Source organism: Parasteatoda tepidariorum, chromosome 2 (genome assembly GCF_043381705.1).
Source record: "Parasteatoda tepidariorum isolate YZ-2023 chromosome 2, CAS_Ptep_4.0, whole genome shotgun sequence".
Taxonomy (NCBI): domain Eukaryota; kingdom Metazoa; phylum Arthropoda; class Arachnida; order Araneae; family Theridiidae; genus Parasteatoda; species Parasteatoda tepidariorum.
Genome location: NC_092205.1, coordinates 90,408,796 through 90,427,758, shown reverse-complemented (window position 1 = coordinate 90,427,758; position 18,963 = coordinate 90,408,796). Strand labels below are relative to the sequence as shown.

Genomic DNA, 18,963 nt, shown 5'->3' with positions numbered 1-18,963 from the left:
AAAAAAAGAGTACTAGATTAAAAGTTTAATTCCTTCACTAAAGAAGCATAATTGATCAGCCATTGAGACTACAGCCGTTGCCCCTTCGCCCTGCCACTCGGCACACCACTAAAACTAAAATAAATAACATAATAAAATGAACTAAATGAGCTGAGCTGACTAAATGAACTGAGCTAATGAACTGAACTAAGAAATTAATAAAATAAACTGAGTTTTTTGAGCAGACTAAAAAGAGAATAGTTTTATTTTTGTCAGACGAAAGATAAAAAACATAAGACGAATCAATCTAGTTTCCCCGTTTACGAGTTCTTTTTATTTTAATCTTTTTTATCCCTTTTTTTCTGTTAGTTGTCTTTGTTCAGGACAACAAAATTTGCTTGAAATCATTTAGGAAACAATTTTAACTTGCATTGGCAATTTGAGCACTCTAGCCAAACGAAAAATAGTAGAAATAGCGAGGCATGGGCAATTAATAAAACAGAGGAAAATAGATTTCTCATTTTTGAAAGAAAGATCCTTCGGTCAATTTTTGGAACAGTTAAGGAAAATAATATTTGGAGAAAGTTTATACAACCATGAGCTATACATTAAATATAGATCGCCTAATGTTTTGAGGGTTATTAAGGCCTACAGGATCAGAAGGCTGGGCACGTTTTTCGGCGTGAAGATTTTGACCTAGTTAAAAAAACTTACTTTTTCGAAAATTGAAGAAACTAGAAGAAGAGGGAGACCAGCTACAACATGGTTGGACAGTGTTGAGAAGGACTTAAAATCGTTGGGAATAAACAGGTGGAAAAACCTAGCTCAAAGTGTCTGGAGGCAGATAATTGAAAAAGCCTTGGCCTGCACTAGGCTGTAGTGCTGACGAAGAAGAAGAAGTAAATTGAAAAGTCGTCGGAATTTCTATTGACCGTAAATTCCATTTGGTCATAAATGGGCTTTTAGTATCAAGAAAGCTATACTTAATTGCATTTTCATTTAGCACATCATTCCAGTAAAGATTTGAGATCCCAGTAGAAAGTGACCATCTTCTAAAACCCAGAGGGAAAAAAAACGTCAAATTATTAAAAAATTTTAATTTATAATTAGAATTAAATCAATAAATGTTTTCTTTTTTTAAAAAAATATGCTAAATTATTTGTCACAACCATTTTGACAGAACAAAACTCAAAAAAAAAGCAGTGCATATTTTCTTATCGAAAAGGTACATTAAATTATTAATTATAAGTAAATTATTGATAAATTACTAATAAATTATAAATTAATAAATTAATTAATATTAATAAATTATTAATTAATTTATTACTGGGTGCGTAGCCAGATTTTTCTACAAAAAATAAGCACCTTTTAAGTACTTTTTAAGCACTAGAAAAGTATTTTTTTATCACTTTCAGAACAAAAATCATAATTAGGATCTGTGCAGTAATAAAAATTATTTTTTTCTATCATTTAAAGTTCTTAATTTATAGCTATAAAATTAATAAAATTCAAAAACATTTTCAAAAACAAACAAAAACATTTTCACCAAAATCATGATAAAATGACTAGTTTCAGATAAAAATTGCCGAGAAAATTGTGAAAATCATGCATTTTTTGTAATTTTGAGCAACAATCTATACGGCGAAGAAAAAATCTCTTTTTAAAAGATTAAAAATTAAGCACTTTTTACAAACCCCGAATAAAAAAAACACTTTTAAGAGCTTTTGAAATACGTAAATCAAAAATAAGCACCTTTAAGCACTTTTTAAAAACGTTACGCGCCCTGTATTAATATTCATTAATATTATTAACTTTAATTTATAGATATTAATTTATTAACATTTATTTATATTGATTTATTTATCAATTTATTTATTAACTTATTTCAAGGTACATTAAATTTTTAATTTTTACTAAATTAGAATATCAGGCTCTTAATTAATTAAATAATATTTATAAAAATTACTTTCTTAAAAAAAATTTGTTACCAAAAGAAAGAAAATTATATTTTAAAATGTTATATCTTTAAGCTATTCTATGTATAAAAATCTCTTTCTTATTTAATCCTTTGACATTGTAGCACAAGATAGATGATTAATGATTGGAATATTCTGTTCGATGTGGGGTTATTTTTAGAAGTATCCTGGTCAGCATTCTACATCCCCCGGGGCAGAAGACCAACCTTTTCATGTGTCTTCCTTTCCTTGAAAGGAAATTTAATTGACCGAAAGTAATATCACGTTCTCATCATATCGTATGAATCTATGCCATTTTCAGGTTATTTAAAGAATGTAAACGACAGGGANTTTTTTTTAACTGAAGTTGAACGTTTAAGATCTTCGACAATTAGTTTTTCATTTAATGCTGTACGTTATCCCATTTTACTACTACGTTAATATGGATTTTTTTCTCAAGCAGTCATTTTTAACAAATTCTATTTAAAATTATACTTTATTTAACTTTAGCATGCTTTAACTTTAAACAAAAAGTTTATATAATTGCTTAAGTAACTTTACGAATGATTTTGTATAATACTATCTGACTAGCAGACATGTAAAATGAATTCTTAAAATAAATGTTTATAAACTCTTTTAAATACCCTGATTTTACTGTACTTAAAAAGTCAATGACATAAGCATAAAATAATTATTGCTGATTCGCATCATTTTATAATCAAATTAAACTTTCAAATTCTATACATAAATTAAGTTTTTATTATAAAAAGGTTTTGAAAAATCATATCTTTCTACGAAATAAAACTCAAATTTTTACCCATAACACAATTCATCATTTCAACATATAAATGTGTTATTATACAATGTGCTAAATAAAATTTAGTTTAGAAAAATAATGTATTAAAGTAGGCTGAAATATACTATATATCAAATAGTTAATGAAGTTCGATTTCTTTCCTTGAAGAAAAAGTTTTGTATTTTTTGAAACCCAAAAATTCAAACAATAAAAATTCTGTGCATTTTCGCACTGAATATCAATATATTTCTTTTTGAAGTATAATTAAATCTGGCTGAAATATTTTATATGTTAACCAAGTAAGATAAAACTTCTAATATTTTAGCACTCACGAGGGCTTCAGCATTTTTTACATGGTAAAAGATAGCCTTTATTACTCATGATTAAAATGTTCCAAATTATTTAAACACTGCACACAAAATAAACAAATGACTGCATAGTTTAAATACGTTAAAAATAAATACAAATAGAGAAGTCTATAAAAAATCTCTTGAACAATAACGCATTATGTATGTTTGAATATAAAAGTATTGCATATAAACTGGTGCAAATCATGTCATTATTAAAAAACTACGGTGCGTCTAATAATTTGATTCAATTATTATAATATACTAATATAATGCTTGATATAATAAATATTTTATATTTATATAATACATCGTCTAATTTATCCTATCGTCAAATTTATATTATATATCGTCTAATTTAACCAAATGACACACGAGCTTAAACAAATGCAAAACGGCTTCAGTCACTTAAAAACAATAAAGCTGTATAGTATGTACCTGATAATTAAGCTTTTACATAGAACCTTATAGTGCGGGACCAGGGAATGCTGGACCAGGGAAAATTTAACAGTTACCCTCAAAACAAAATATTGACACATGTTTACAAGTTCGTAACACTATTGGTTATTGATAGCGTTAATAGAAAATTCAAAATCATCATAATAATTAATATAAATAATTAAGTTTCAAAATCATCATAATAATTAATATTTTGAAAAAACGGATAGTTTTTGAGCTACCAATTCCTCATTTCCAGGAGCTTCTACTAAAAGTTGATTCAATCTGATGTCACTCCTCTAAAAGTTTCAAAACCGTCATAATAATTAATACAAAAAACAGATAGTTTTTGAACTACCAATTCTCCATTTCCTTGAGCTTCTACTTAAAAGTGATTCAATCTGAAGTCACTCCTCTAAAAGTTTCAAAACCGTCATAATAATTAATATAAAAAACAGATAGTTTTTGAACTACCGATTCCTCATTTCCTTGAACTTCTACTAAAAGTCGATTCAATCTGATGTCACTCCTCTAAAAGTTTCAAAATCGTCATAATAATTAATATTAAAAACAGATAGTTTCTGAGCTACCAATTCCTCATTTCCTTGAGCTTCTACTAATTTGACCTTTAAAGTCAGTCCAATCTTTGCTCCTGAGTTAGTCCATTTTCTTTTGTACTTTTTTAAATAATAGAAGTGTTTATTTCCACTTTAAAAACAAAACAAAAAAACTTACATAGCACAATCAAAAAAAATTTATTTTAAAACATTTAATTGCATTTATGGTTAATGCATTATTAAGTTAGTTTACGTTTATACGCATTGAAAAGAAGCAAACCATGCGTGGTTTTCGCAATTTTTTTTCTACGCCGCATAACTCAAATACACTTGAATTTCACAGAAAATGTTTTGAATTCATTCTAAATTACTCCTTGTTTGTTGTTTGATCCGGAAATAACTTTATTTTTTTAGGGGGGATGCTGGAATTCGCGGGAATAGAATCGTAACATTAAGGACGGCTGTACGAACGTTCTGTTTCAATATTGATTTCAGATAAAAAATTTCCACTGAGTATCGGAAAAAAAGGTACTGATTCCAAGTAAATTACGTTTATCAGATGATTAAAACATGATGGTTAGAATATTTTTCATTAAATATACCGTCAATACTTTAAAAATATCTCACATTTAACAGAACTACATTAATAAATGTTATTGAAAATTTAAATAAAATCAAATGAAAAATATGTTAAGTATAAAGTCCATTATTAGCAGATGTCTTTATCTCATAGAAAAGTGTAATATTAATCGTTCTACGTCAAAACAATCATACCAAATTTTTTTAGAAACTTTTTTTAACTTAAGTACAAATAATAAAAGGAATAAATAATTTAATTATAATTTTTAAAAATAAATAAATAATTAAAAAATAATTTTCCTTCACCCTCTTTATTTGTGATATTCACCGGGATTAGTATTGAAAACGATCCAGTTTAAACTGTAGGTTGGAATTTCTGATTCTTAATTAAAACAACAAAAACAAAGATATCGTTCAAATGATGAAATTCTCTTTTATTCACAAGTCAAGAAGTATTTATGAGATCTCTGGTCCCATATCTCAAAAATAAACTCATCAACTTAATGCATAACAAAATTAAAAGTGAAAAAAAGAATTCTAAAACATTATCAAACGGCAGCGGTTGCCATAGCAACGCATGCGCACTATTTACTATTACTCTTTGAACACAATTGAATAGTGTGAGTACTCGTAAATAAGGTGAGCACGCCATCAAACTCCAAAGAACACCCATTTCACTAATGGGTATAAAAAAAAAATTTATAATGTAGATATATGTTATTATTTACAATATAGAAGTGCAATACATTTCCTGTCTAAAACTATATCACTTTGTGCAGTGCATTAAAAAAAGAACGCGTAACTTTTTATCTCACATTTATAATGTAATTCTAAACAGAATAAATCAAATATAAGTAATTATTAAAGAAACAATAGACTGAGTAAGCGATAATATTTAAGGAAGCGCAAGAATGTCCATTTCCGGAATGATGTCCAAAAAATTTTTCTTCTTATTTACGCAACAGGATATTTCGAAAGAATTAATCACAAAAAGCTTTCTGAATAAAATAGTTTTATTATTTTTAACTCTGTTCGTATGGATAAAGCAAGCGGGGCATTTGCACCGGGCACCACATTTCTAGAACTTAAGAGCATTTTTATTTAAAAATTAGATTTTGAAAAGTACTTTTTTAAAAAAGTCATTTATGGTGCTTTTTCACGTCAGCACTGTGGGTTTGCACGGACGAGTCCCCTAGCCATTAGGCTAAAAGTAGCAGGTTTCCGTGGTTTTCCACTCTATATAACGCATATGCTGGTTAGTTCCATCAAGAAGTCCTCCGCGAAGGCACATTTCGCCCAATGCTTGCTCCAAGAGTTCCCTTGTCTTCTGGATTGGGTTCAAAATTAAAAGGCTACGGAGTTGAACATTAGTAGTCGTAAACTATTAATGTTTGTATGGGTAAAGCTAGCGGGGCATTTGCATCGGGCATCACATTTCTGGAACTTAAGTGCATTTTTATTTAAAAATTAGTTTTTTAAAAAAAAAAATTTTTAAATGTCATTTATGGTGCTTTTTTTTACGTCAACACTGTGGGCTTGCACCGACCACAGTGCTGACGTAAAATATACTCAGTGGTAGACGGATCGTGCGATAGAGTCTCATTGCCATTATTCTAACCGTGAAATGTTTTCGTGGTTTTCCTCTCCATGTAACGAAAATGCGAGTTAGTTCCATCAAAAAGTCCTCCACGAAGGCAAATTTCTCCCAATGCTTGATCCAGGAGTTCCCTTGTCTTCTGGATTGGGATCAAAATTACAAGGCTACGGAGTTGAACATTACTAATCGTAAACTTTGAAAATTTAGTCGGCTGTTCAACGACGGTTATTAAATATAAAATAAAATTTATGGTGCTTGAAATTTGAAGGAAAAAAATTTTGACATTTTCACTCATTTTAGACTGATGCATCTGCTTAAGCATATTCCCGAAGTCAGTCATTGATCTTTACATTTCTATTCATAGAAATAAAACTCATAAATTCAGGAAATAGAACATGATTAATTTAGAGAAATTCCTCACTTTTAAAAGTGCTTCTTGCTGACAATTTTTTTATCACCCATTATGTTAGCATGCAATGCCCCGAAACTAAACATGATTAAAAAAAATGTTCGACATGAGATGAACCATCTCAAAGAATATAAATCGCAAAGAATCAATCTTGAATGCATTTACACTTTGATTAATCAACTTGGCACCATTAAATCCGTATTAATAAGTAAATAAAAGGCATTCTGCGATTTGAATGTTCTCATTATACTGAGGAAAAGGGAATTAAAAAGTGATTTACTCGGAACAACGTAACTTATAATAAATGGATGGCAATAAATTAGTATTCTTTTCAATGAAAATCGAATACTTTTTAACTTTTATCCCCTTAATCAATTGATTTCAAGAATTCCTTCTGAATTTAAAGAACTTTTTTCCAGTTTCTACTATTAGTTCACAGTCTCTCCCTCTATCTCGTTCAAATTTTCAATCGTTAATAAAATACTTTTTATTCATACACTAAAGTTCAAATTAATTTCTTTTAAACTTGTAGTGGATGACATTTAATGTTAATACAGTATTTTCAAATATTAATTCACTAATAAAATTTAATTAATTAATTTCAGTTTTATATGAAAGAAAAAATTATAATTATTTAATAAAAAGTAACTAAAATAAAATTTTCCTCTGTTGATCTAACTTTTGAAAACACTTCTATATTACTTGTTTTTAATTTATTCATCAAGTCAATAATATATTTTTTTCTAGACAATAGAGGACGTTAAAAATCAAAGCTTAGGTGACTTATTGCCATTAGAATACATTAACTAATATATTAATCATATTTATTACTACTTCAGTTAATATAATTTCACGAAAGTAATTAATAATAAAAAATTTTATCAGAATTTTGAAGTTTTTTTCTACCAATAAGCACATTAGACATTTCGTAATATATAAAGAGGTCTGAATTTATTTTATAATGTTGATATCTAACTATTATATCCCTGAAAAAATAATGTAATAGGAAACAGTTTTATTAGCAACAATTGACAAATATATCTGGCATGCATGCCAGATATATTTGTCAAGTTTTCTTAAAGATTTAATATTCTGACTAATTGTAGATAACTAATTTTGTTCAAGAGTATTGTTCGCCAGCAAAGTTTACGGGCTGTTGCCATTTGACTTTTGTATCTTATGTATTTTATGCATTTTTTGTATTTTATGTTCTTTAATGTTTTTTTTTACTTGGTTTTTAATAAACATTTACCCGTATGCCCTCAATTGGGGCAGGTCGGGGTAAATATTTTCATTATTAGCAGCACTAACTCTTTCCACAAATATTGGATTTACCTTAAGGGAGGAAAATTGAGAACTGCAGTGGGTATTGCACATATTTGAGGGAATCTAAACACATTTATCTGAACACAATCCCGTTATACGGACACAATTTTTACATTTATTTATTATTTAGTTTCGTATTGGTCAAAAAAGAATTGAATTTTAGAGCATGCACATTTTGATATCATTTTAAACTTTTCAAATTTAACTCATAAAATCTGAAATATGCAAAAAATCAGTCAAGTTGTTATTGAGAAATGAAAATCTGGAAATACCGGCATTTTTAAAATTTTATTATTTAGAAATGATACTGCTGATTTCGCACATGTTTCGTGTTTTTTTTTTCCATAGGCAGAGTTTTAAATGAAATCAATAGTTTTGTATCTTAATACAAAAAAAGAAATAAAAATATTCGAACATTATTGAATGAAATAAATAATAAGTAACTCGAAAAATTCTTATTTTTTCTGCATAAAGTTATCTTTTGGATTAGAAAAGTTTATAATTGTGGGTAAAAAGTTTTTGAGTCGTTAAAAAGTTATAGAATTACAAATTTAAAAAGTAAAATAAACAACAAAGGGTATAAACTTTCGATCGCTTTCTCCTAATTAAAATTTTAGGGCGGTATTTTTCAGATTACGGATCCCCTTTTCCCTGGTTTAAACAACAGTAGTCCAAAATCCAACGCCATGCGTTTTCATATCTAATTTCGTAATTCATAGCGTCGTTTGCACAAATTAATCAGCACATAAGTTTTGTTTATAAAAAGAAATATCGTTTACATAAATTTACAACATATCTATCGTTTGCGCAAATTACTCAGCGGATACGCTTCGCTTATATAAAAAGTATTGTTTGCACAAATTAGCTGGGTACTTGCAACTCGAGAAGAATACCACTACATGGCGTGTTAATATGTTACAGCTCTTAAGCTCGTCTTATTATCATGTCGAATCAATTTTCGAATCAGATTTAATTAGATGTCTGGAGACGTCACGCGTGTGAGTCCAACCTGATTGGCTTCTGAATCGTGACATAAGCATGTGCCTAATTAGCATATCCAATTCAAACCAAGTAGTATGCAATCAATGTAAAGGTTTTGTTTATATAATAAAAATATCGTATGCACATATTAATGAATACATTAGAGTATGATATCGTTTGCACAAAGCAATTACCATATAATATAGCTTACATTTATTAGCATATAAAATTAGTTTCTTCGAACAATTTGAGCTAGTATAAATTGATTCGAAAGCAGGTTTTAATTTTTTCACCATTAATGAATTGCAAAGAATTTCGAGTTTGTTTTTTTTAACTCCATTTAAAGAAAATCAATAAATAAATTTTTAAAAAATAAACTTTTGTATGCCGCGCAGACGAGAAAGGCTTATGACATATGTTCAGTAAACAAAACAAAAATTCAGTCAGATGAATATTTTCGTATTATCGTTAGAATTTTTTTTTTTGAAAGAAATTAAATAAAAAAAAATGAAAGTTGTCATTCGTTATAATTTAATTATGTCGATGAAATTGTATTAACATTTAATAGAAGCATTTCATATGCTGTTAGCATTTTATATAGTTTTTTTTTTTTTTAATTTCCCTTCGTTTGTTCAGTTTGCTTTGACCTAGATACTGAACACAAAACATGAGCCATTAAATGCGCGTCCTAATTTTCCTACTACGTTAATATAGTCCATCGCAATCCAAATTGATTAAGCATGATCCATATAAAATATCTTTTTACTGAAACTCAATTTATGTTTGATAGTTTTTTTTTTTAAAGATGACGTCAATGCAATAAAGTTGCGTGTTTTACATTTGACGATTTTTTTTTTATTTGTTTACAACAATTTTATTCACTCGGCTTCCTGTGTGTGAGGGGGCATTAGAGTACTGAAATACCCCTTATCTTTTAACAGTTGCTATCGTTTTATGATTTTTGCCATATTTTAATGTCAGAAGGTACTTAACGCCTTTCAAACTTCTAAAAATTTACCGACTAACAAAAGGGAATTATAAACTGGAATAAAAATTTGAATTTCGTTTGACACTAAAAGGAATACAATTATTTTATTTTTGTTAGACCTGTAGAATCATCTGAAATAAATTTTTGAAAAAAAGAAACGTCATCGTTTGAGGAATATATTTAACCCTTGTTAATTAAGGCAACGCTTAAGGAAACAGCATTGCGCTATATTCAAGCACAGCTTTTGTTAATCATTTTTTTAAAAAACCAATGATTGCTACGCGTAATCATGCTGTTGATAATAGCCCATCGTACAGCTCTAGTGCAACGTAAATAAAATACCCACCCAGGCTGTTGATTGATTATTTTGTTCTTCCACCTTTGTACTCAATTTTATTGGTTCCAGTTTTATTTTCAGATGTAATCTTGACAATGCAATGTATACAATAGGCGAACACAATTTATAAGCATGAATACAAATATTAGAAGAACCCATTAGGTGGTATATCATGCAATTACACACAATCCTTTGGTTTAGTTACTCAAATTATCAGCCAAATAAGTTTGTCATATCACAGGAAGAGAAACTGGACTAACAATTTTTTTTAATTTAGCTTCATTAAAAATAAATAAATTAACAAAATATAAGCAAATAATAATAAGAGTGTAGATATAACTGTTTTACTCATAAATTGGCTGCCTTTGAGGCTTAAACGGTTATTGAAATTTTCAGCAATGGATGTTTTTTTTTCAATGGAGACAAGGGAACTCCTGGATCGAGTATTGGGAGAAATGCGTCTTCGTGGAGGACTTTTTAATGGAACTAACCCGCGTTTGCGTTACATGGAGAGGAAGACCACGAGAACCTCCCACGGTTAGTCTGACGGCAAGGGGACTCTAATCCATGATCCATCTACCGCTGAGGAGAGTTCACGTCATCACTGTGGTCGGTGCAAGCCGGATGCGGAATTCGTATAGATCAGCCATCGCCGGAATCGAATCCCCGGTTCACCTCATTAGAAGGCGAACGCTCTATCTCCTGAGCCATCGCGGCTCAAATAAATAAATTAAGGAAATACAAACAAAAGATAATAATAGTGTATAATATGAGTGTAGATATAACTGTTTTACTAATAAATTTAACCAAATTGGCTGCCTTTGAGACGTAAGTGGTTATTGAAATTTTCAAGATTGCAATGGATGGTTAACCGTGTGCAAATAAGTGCAGATGGCGCTAGGGGTTAAAATTCGTCGCAAGACTACCGGGTTACTACTTCCGACCGATTTTTACGCCTAAGCTTGAAAAAACGCCCCGTCCAATATTATTATACTTGTAGTATTTTCAATATAGCGCTCAGTTAAACTTTCAACGAAACAAACAACAAATGAATTCAGAAGACTCCGCAAACTCTCTTATGAATGGGTAAAATTGAGCTTAAATTTAAACACAAATGAAACTTTCTAAAATATGAAGCTTGTTTACACAGCGCCTCGTAAGCGTAGGAATACACCGGAAGTTTTCTAAAGTTCTTCCGGTTTTATAGGCAGCTTACTATTGTTTACATTCAGTCAACTATCCATGGGGCCGCAAGTCAGAAAAGATTCAATCTCTTTACCTTTCAACAAGCTCTGTCTGCAGACGCTCCTCGCCAGTTGTTGAACATCGTTAAAATCCAAACTCTGTCATGGTTTCTGCAGGAATTTTCGCAAGCAGTCTTTTTAGATAAGGGCGTCAAAATAAATAAACAAAAATAGTGCGTGGTGTCCCTCCGAGCCGAAGAAGTTAAACTTCGCAACCTGCGACGTTAATTGCAGAAGAATCAGCAGTCATTGAAGGATCACTAGTTCTATTCAACGACTCTTTTTCCTGCTCCGCTCGCTTCCGTGCTCTGTAATCACGGTAATATTGTGCATTTTTCCCTCGTGNATAATAAAAAATTAGCTTGTAAAACTTTTTTTTCTTATTTGATGATAGTTCTCTACAGAATGGTTTCTTACGTCTGATTAAGAACTATAAGAATAATAAGAAAAGAAACTATATGAAAGTTTCTATTTCAATGTAAAGAATTCTTAAAATCGTTTTTTACAATTGTTATCCACTAAATTTGAAAATAAAAAATACTACCCGATTAAATTATATGTGTATCAAAACAAACTTAAAAAAAATATTTATGGAAAAACAATACTTTTATTATTTTTATGCTAGTGAGAAGCAAAACAATATGGAAATGAATGAGGGAAAACTGGATGATTTCCCGGCCAATAAAAATGTAGCGCTAAACGTTTAACGCAACCTTGTTGGAAGTCGCATAAGAAGTATAACTTCAACAAGAATGTTACAGCGCGACATTCTGAAATCTGTTTTCCTTCCAAAAAACATTTCGGCAGTGTGTCCAGCTCACGTAGCCAAAAAGTCACAAGAGAGGTGCTATGCAAACGCTTGATGAATGGTCAGATCTCAATGTCATGGATTAGAGTGTATGATTCATATTGGGATCCTGCACTAAATTCCACAAAAGTTTGGACTCTCTGAACCAATTACTCCCATGGGGAACGGCGAGAAGTCACAAACCAGCTTCGCGAATCGGCGGGCGTTGACTAGACCAGTCACTTCAGCGAGAATTGGATCGATTAAAAGTTGAAGGCTCGCGGCCCATTACTGAAAATGTCAATAAGCGCTTCGTCCATTAACTTTATTTATCAGAACCATGACATTATTGAAACCAATTAAATTTATTTTTTAGTAAAGGTCTACTCTTATTATTGTTTGTTATATTTTGTCAATTTATTTTATTTTAATAAAGTTAAATTAAAAATTATTTAATTATTTGTCCGTTTTTTGCCTCACGTTGTAATTAGTAGTATTCGAATATAATTGTTATAACCGAACTAAAGCATATAGTGCTATAGCATACGAAAAGCATACAAATTTTATTTTTTGATAAACAAGTGTATGATAAATTATCTGTATTTTTGTATGTGGCAATAGCAGATATTAATTTTTCTTTTACTTTTTTTTATATTATTTTGTTTATTGAATTGTTATTTAAAACAAAATATGTTGCGTTAAAACTCATTAAAACTTATCCTTGAAATTTTTTATTTATTTTTCCTTTAAACAAATATACAAATACAAATTTATGTACAAATTTACTTACAACTTAATTTACTTATTAAGTACACATTTAAACGAATATAGATATTAAATACAAATTTACTTACAACTTACTTTACTGATTAAATACAAATTTAAACATTTAAACGAATATAGATATTAAATACAAATTTACTTACAACTTACTTTAAATACACATTTAAACGAACATAGATATTAAGTACAAATTTACTTACAACTGACTTTACTTATCAAATACACATTTAAGCGAATATAGATATTAAATACAAAAATATTTTTTTTCTAAATAACTAAAGCCTGCATTCAATAAAATACGAAAAATGTGAAGTCAACAGATTCCTCTGAAAATAAGTATTCCAAAATTTTAAACTGGCCTATAAATAGGCCGAACAGCTTTCTGTGAATGATCATGTCTTTATTATTCTTTAATCTCTTCTTTTTAGGTTCTCGCCAAAGTAGTTTGGAAAGACTTATCGATTCTGGTCCGCTCACAAAAGCGGAAAGGAAGAAGTTAGAAAAATATCGCAAGTTCAATATTGACTTTCAAGGTAATTTTTTTCCTCGCCAAAAAATGCGCAGATAAACATTTAAAAAGACGTCTTTTGAAATAATTTAAGTTTTTTCATTCCGTGAACGATCTAGAAAATGACTATGTTGTTGATTTATATGTATGTATATACATATATATAAAGCTAAAATATTGAGAAAATATGGAAAATAATATATTCTGTTTTTTGCTTGACATGTTTTATTTCGTATATATTTTTTACTCAATGTGTTCTATTTTCGTTTCAATTTTTTGAGTGCTCCTCACACTATTGTATTGATATATTTAGCTTCCGGTATATTGATACAATATTAGAAAGCACTCCTTTTTGCGGATATAATCGTGTGAGCTGATGAGGAGATAATATTTTTTCTTTATTTTATTTTCCGGATGTTTAATAAGTTTTTTTAAGATAAATTTTAAAAAAATTTAATTTTTTTATAAATAATTTTAATTATTTTTCTCCTTTACCTGTCATTAATCTTTATTATTTTCCATATTTTCTCAAGCAGTTCAATTCAGAGCCATTGCATTCTCCTCTCTCAGAAAGCAATCCTTGAGATGTATTTCTTCATTTTACGAAACTGACGAAATTGAGTGATTTTTTTTTTTTTTTTTTTTTTTTTTTTTTTTTTTTTTTTTTTTTTTTTTTTTTNTCAAGCAGTTCAATTCAGAGCCATTTCACGATTCATTTCACGAAATTGACGAAATTAAGTGGGTTTTTTTTACGAAAGAGTGAATTCACTAATATTTGACGAAACTGCTCTTGTGCCATCACAGTGTCGTTTTGAATGTTCTACTATATTAAAACAATTTTTACTGTACAGGGGTAAAAGTCATTTCGCGTTCGCTTATCAAGCTAATTTCCTAGGTTCGATTCCAGAGCACTCAACCAACAACTGCTAGAAAAAAGAAGGCCTCCGCACTGGTTACCATAAACAAGAAATTTTATTCTTTAGTAGTGCAAACGTGATGACATCTTTTGTAACAACCACCACTGCTCAGCTTAGTAACCCGAAAGTGGTGACATCTTTTTTATTATTTTATATCCACTGTGCAGTTTATGTTCCTTTCGTCGGACTACTAAATTGATCAGTGCTGAGGTCTTCTTTCTTCTAGGAGGTGTTGACTCAACAACTCAGTAGATTTTCTATTTAAAGCAGCATTTCCAAACCAATTGCGGTAAGTTGCGTTAGGCCTAATGGCGAATTTCATATTCTATAACTACTAAAAATATTAATTGACGAAATACTCGCTCCAAAACTGTTTCGCCAAACTACTAAAGTACTAATTTCCTTAATTGGACGAAATATTCGCTCCGAAACTGTTTCATCAAACTAGTATAAATATTAATTTCCTAAATTGGACGAAATACTCGCTCCGAAACTGTTTCGTCAAACTAGTATAAATATTAATTTCCTTAATTGAACGAAATACTCACTCCAAAACTGTTTCGTCAAACTGCTAAAATATTAATTTCCTTAATTGGACGAAATACTGGCTCCAAAACTGTTTCGTCAAACTACTATAAATATTAATTTCCTTAATTGGACGAAATACTCGCTCCGAAACTGTTTCGTCAATAACGATAAATGCTTTATTTTCACAGAAGATCCTCAATTCGAGAAGTAACAATAACGAAGAGTTTAAGAGGGGGTGTGAAATAATAGTGTGCTTCTTTTGCAGCCCTGTGTGCCTCTGTTGAACATAAGCAGTTGGAGAGAGCGAAATCAATTTTAGAATCAACTGATGTTAACATAAACAGGTATTTAATTATTCATATTATTTCTCGCGGTTTGAACAACGAAAAATAATATTCAATCCAGTGATCTAAACATTTTATTATAATACCCTGAATAACTTTTGATCTAATGATCGCATTCTAGATCATTTGATCGAACTCTATATCATTTGATCCAAGCATTTTATTATACTACCCTGAATAACTTTTGATCTAATGATCGCATTCTAAATCATGTGATTTAACCGTTTTATTACAATACCCTAAATAACTTTTGAGCTAATGATTGCATTCTAGATCATTTGATTGCATTCTAGATCATGCGATCCAAACATTTTATTCTAATACCATGAATAACTTTTGATCTAATGATCGCATTCCAGATCATTTGATCGCATTCCAGATCATTTGATCGCATTCTAGATCATGTGATCTAAACATTTTATTATAATACCATGAATAACTTTTGATCTAATGATCGCATTCTAGATCATGTGATCGAAACATTTCATTATAATACCATGAATAACTTTTGATCTAATGATCGCATTCTAGATCATGTGATCGAAACATTTTATTATAATACTCTGAATAACTTTTGATTTAATGATCGCGTTCTAGGACTCTATCTTAACGGTTTAAAGAAGCGACCTCGAATATACTAATCTATTAGTGGAGACGATATTTTGAGTTGCGAAATCAGACACGAAAACGTATGAATGAATAATGATCTCTTTTTCGATGGACTCCTGACCCTCAAAATATGGGAGGTAGCCGCTATCTGCTCTCAATATACTGCTTAATAACTATTTATTATTTTATTTAATAATAGTCGAAAAACCTTTGAATTGAAAGTTATACCAATTTCTACATCATTTTAACGAATCTGGCAAAATTTTAATGAAATCGATCAAATAGCTCCTGAGAAATCGAATTTTAAGTATAAAACGCTTCTAAAATTCCATTTCTCAGAAACTGTTCGAATTTTGCATTGCGCGCTGTACATGAGTGTTTTAAATTGTCAAAGAAACATTTTTATATGCCTTAAGATTAAAATCAATAAAATATTACGGACATATAGTCTACGTACTCTTTCTTTGGAAGCGTCCCTTAATTCTCTTAAAAACAGTCATGAAATTGTTTTTAAAAATAAATTTCGTCCCGCAGTAGACTGATAGTTCCCAGCAGATCACCGAAGCCAAGCATCACTGGCAGCGGTCAGTATGCGGGTGGGTGACCACTTGGATCAGTCTGTGTAGGGTCAGAGGGTGTGCGGTATTGGTCCTCGTTAAACTATTCTACCGTAAAGTGCTGGACTTCGCGCGCAGGTCATCGGGCTACCAAAGCGGGGGTGTCATATCCTCTGCAGAGGATCAAAGTGGTGATGGCATGTCTTCGGATCATCCTCATGGATGTTTACCAAACCGTCGCCAATAGCCCATTGTGCAGCTCTAGTGCCACGTAAATGAACTACAACAACAACAACAAAAAATTTCTTTCTCAAGTCGTCAAAATATTATACTTGGCTTATATTAGAAAATTGCAGGGCTCGAAAAAACTCAGAAATNGGATCATTCTCAGGGATGTTTACCAAACCGTCGCCAATAGCTCATTGTGCAGCTCTAGTGCCACGTAAATTAACAACAACAACAACAACAAATTTTTTTCTCAAGTCGTCAAAAAATTATACTTGGCTTATATTAGAAAATTGCAGGGCTCGAAAAAACTCAGAAATTTTACCCGCCCCCGAGGACGGCTTGTCCAACAATGTACCCGTCCTCCTTTTAACCTAACCCGTCGCTTCTAATTAAATAAAAATATAATTTTCTCTTATTTATTACAAACATTTATATAAATTGCACAATGAATTAGTAGTTACTAGGATTACAAGTACTAGAATTACATTATACAGTAATAAAAGAAAAACTAGGTTACTAGTAGTAACTTAATATTTCGTTTATGAAATAATTTATTTCTTTTATGAAATAATTTAAATGACAAAGGTCAAGTTATCTGGAATGTCAATTAACAGGAAAATGGCTGTCCGCGCGGACGTCGCATTCGAGAAATTCGTTGTCTTCGGGGAATTTTTGACCGCCGAGGACGGGCCCTGGAAAATTGGCATCATTCTTTAATGCAACTGTGTTCTAAATGGTCCACCGTGGAAGGGGGGTATCAAGAGTAAGTATTTAACCAGGGTTTTTTTTAACCAGGTTTTTAAAAATTTGTCTGTAGAGTAAGATCCACTCAATAATTTAATATTTTGGTTGCTTTATGAAACTACTGAAAAGTAAAATGCCAATGAAAAAGAAATAGCATTTTACTTATAAGAAATATATTTTATATCCGTTGTTAAACAACCGACCCAATTTATTGAGTTTACGACTACTAATAATTCAACTCCGTAGTCTTGTAATTTAAAGTCAATCCAGAAACTCCTGGATCAAGGAGTGATAGAAATTTGCCTTCGGTCTTGCCTTAAGCCTTTTTGATGATATTAACCAGCATTTGCGTTACATGGAGAGTAAAAAAAAAAGGGAAAACCTCCTACGGTTAGCCTGATGACAAGGGGAGTCTAACCCTTGATCCATCTACCACTGAGGATATTTTTCGTCAGCACTGTGTGGTCGGTGCTAGCCGAGTGTGCAATTCGTATCGACCAACCATCTCTGGGATTCGAACCAGGTTTACCTCATTGGAATGCGTGCGCTCTATCCCCTGAGCCACCATGACTCACTCTAAATAATAAAGTATACAGAAGCATTACATTAGAAACACATAATGTTGTATCACTTATTTTAAAATTTTTCATCGAAAAATTTAAACGCTCAATAAAAAAATCAATATCTATCTTATTATAGAAAACGCTAATACGTATGTATGTATGTATCAATAAAACCGATGATATTTCTTTTCTCGCGCTGGCAACAGTTTAATGAAATAATGCTGATAGATCTAGTGCCAAAATCACTACTGAATTATTTTAAAACAAATATTTGCTAAATAAAAGTTCATGAAATGCATATAGAGATTGAAAAGTGAACAGTTAAAAATAAAATTCTGTACCCAATCCTGAAAGTAAAGTTGTAGAAACCAAGCGTTTTGTTAGATTTTATAATAATGTAAAATAACCGAATTCCCATCCAAAATAAATTTAGAACATTTCTATGAAGATTAATCATACATCAATGGAAATGACACAGAAAGCTTTTTAAACCGAAGTTCGAAGTTAGAAAGTAACATAATGCAGGAATGATGAATCATATTTTGCTGTGGAAGAACTTATTTCACCCAACAGATGTTTTTGACATTATTTAGTGCTTGTAAGAGAAATTCTTACGCTCATAAAATATGTTTTGTTAACCAGATATCAGTTAAGGTACACTGAGAGAAAAGAATTTGGTCAAAAGTACCAGAATGTGATAACATTTATCGAGTTTTTGACACTAAGAAAACACCAAAAAGCTCAGTATTTTTTACCCCAAGCGTTTTGGTAATGATTTAGTTAATATTAACAAGGTGATATCATTTTTTAATATGAGATAAAATTTGTTAAATGTGAAAAATTGGTGTAATTTTATCATGAT

At 30.4% G+C, this 18,963-nt stretch overlaps 1 protein-coding gene across 1 annotated transcript in view; it reads left to right on the top strand.

Annotated features, from left to right (window-relative positions):
• LOC139424914 (uncharacterized) overlaps positions 1-18,963 on the top strand; it is a 336,554-nt gene that overhangs the window by 262,417 nt on the left and 55,174 nt on the right. The window contains exons 9-10 of the mRNA XM_071177022.1: positions 13,532-13,636; positions 15,322-15,400. Of these exons, the coding sequence (XP_071033123.1) occupies positions 13,532-13,636; positions 15,322-15,400 (184 nt within the window). The remainder of the gene's footprint in view (positions 1-13,531; positions 13,637-15,321; positions 15,401-18,963) is intronic.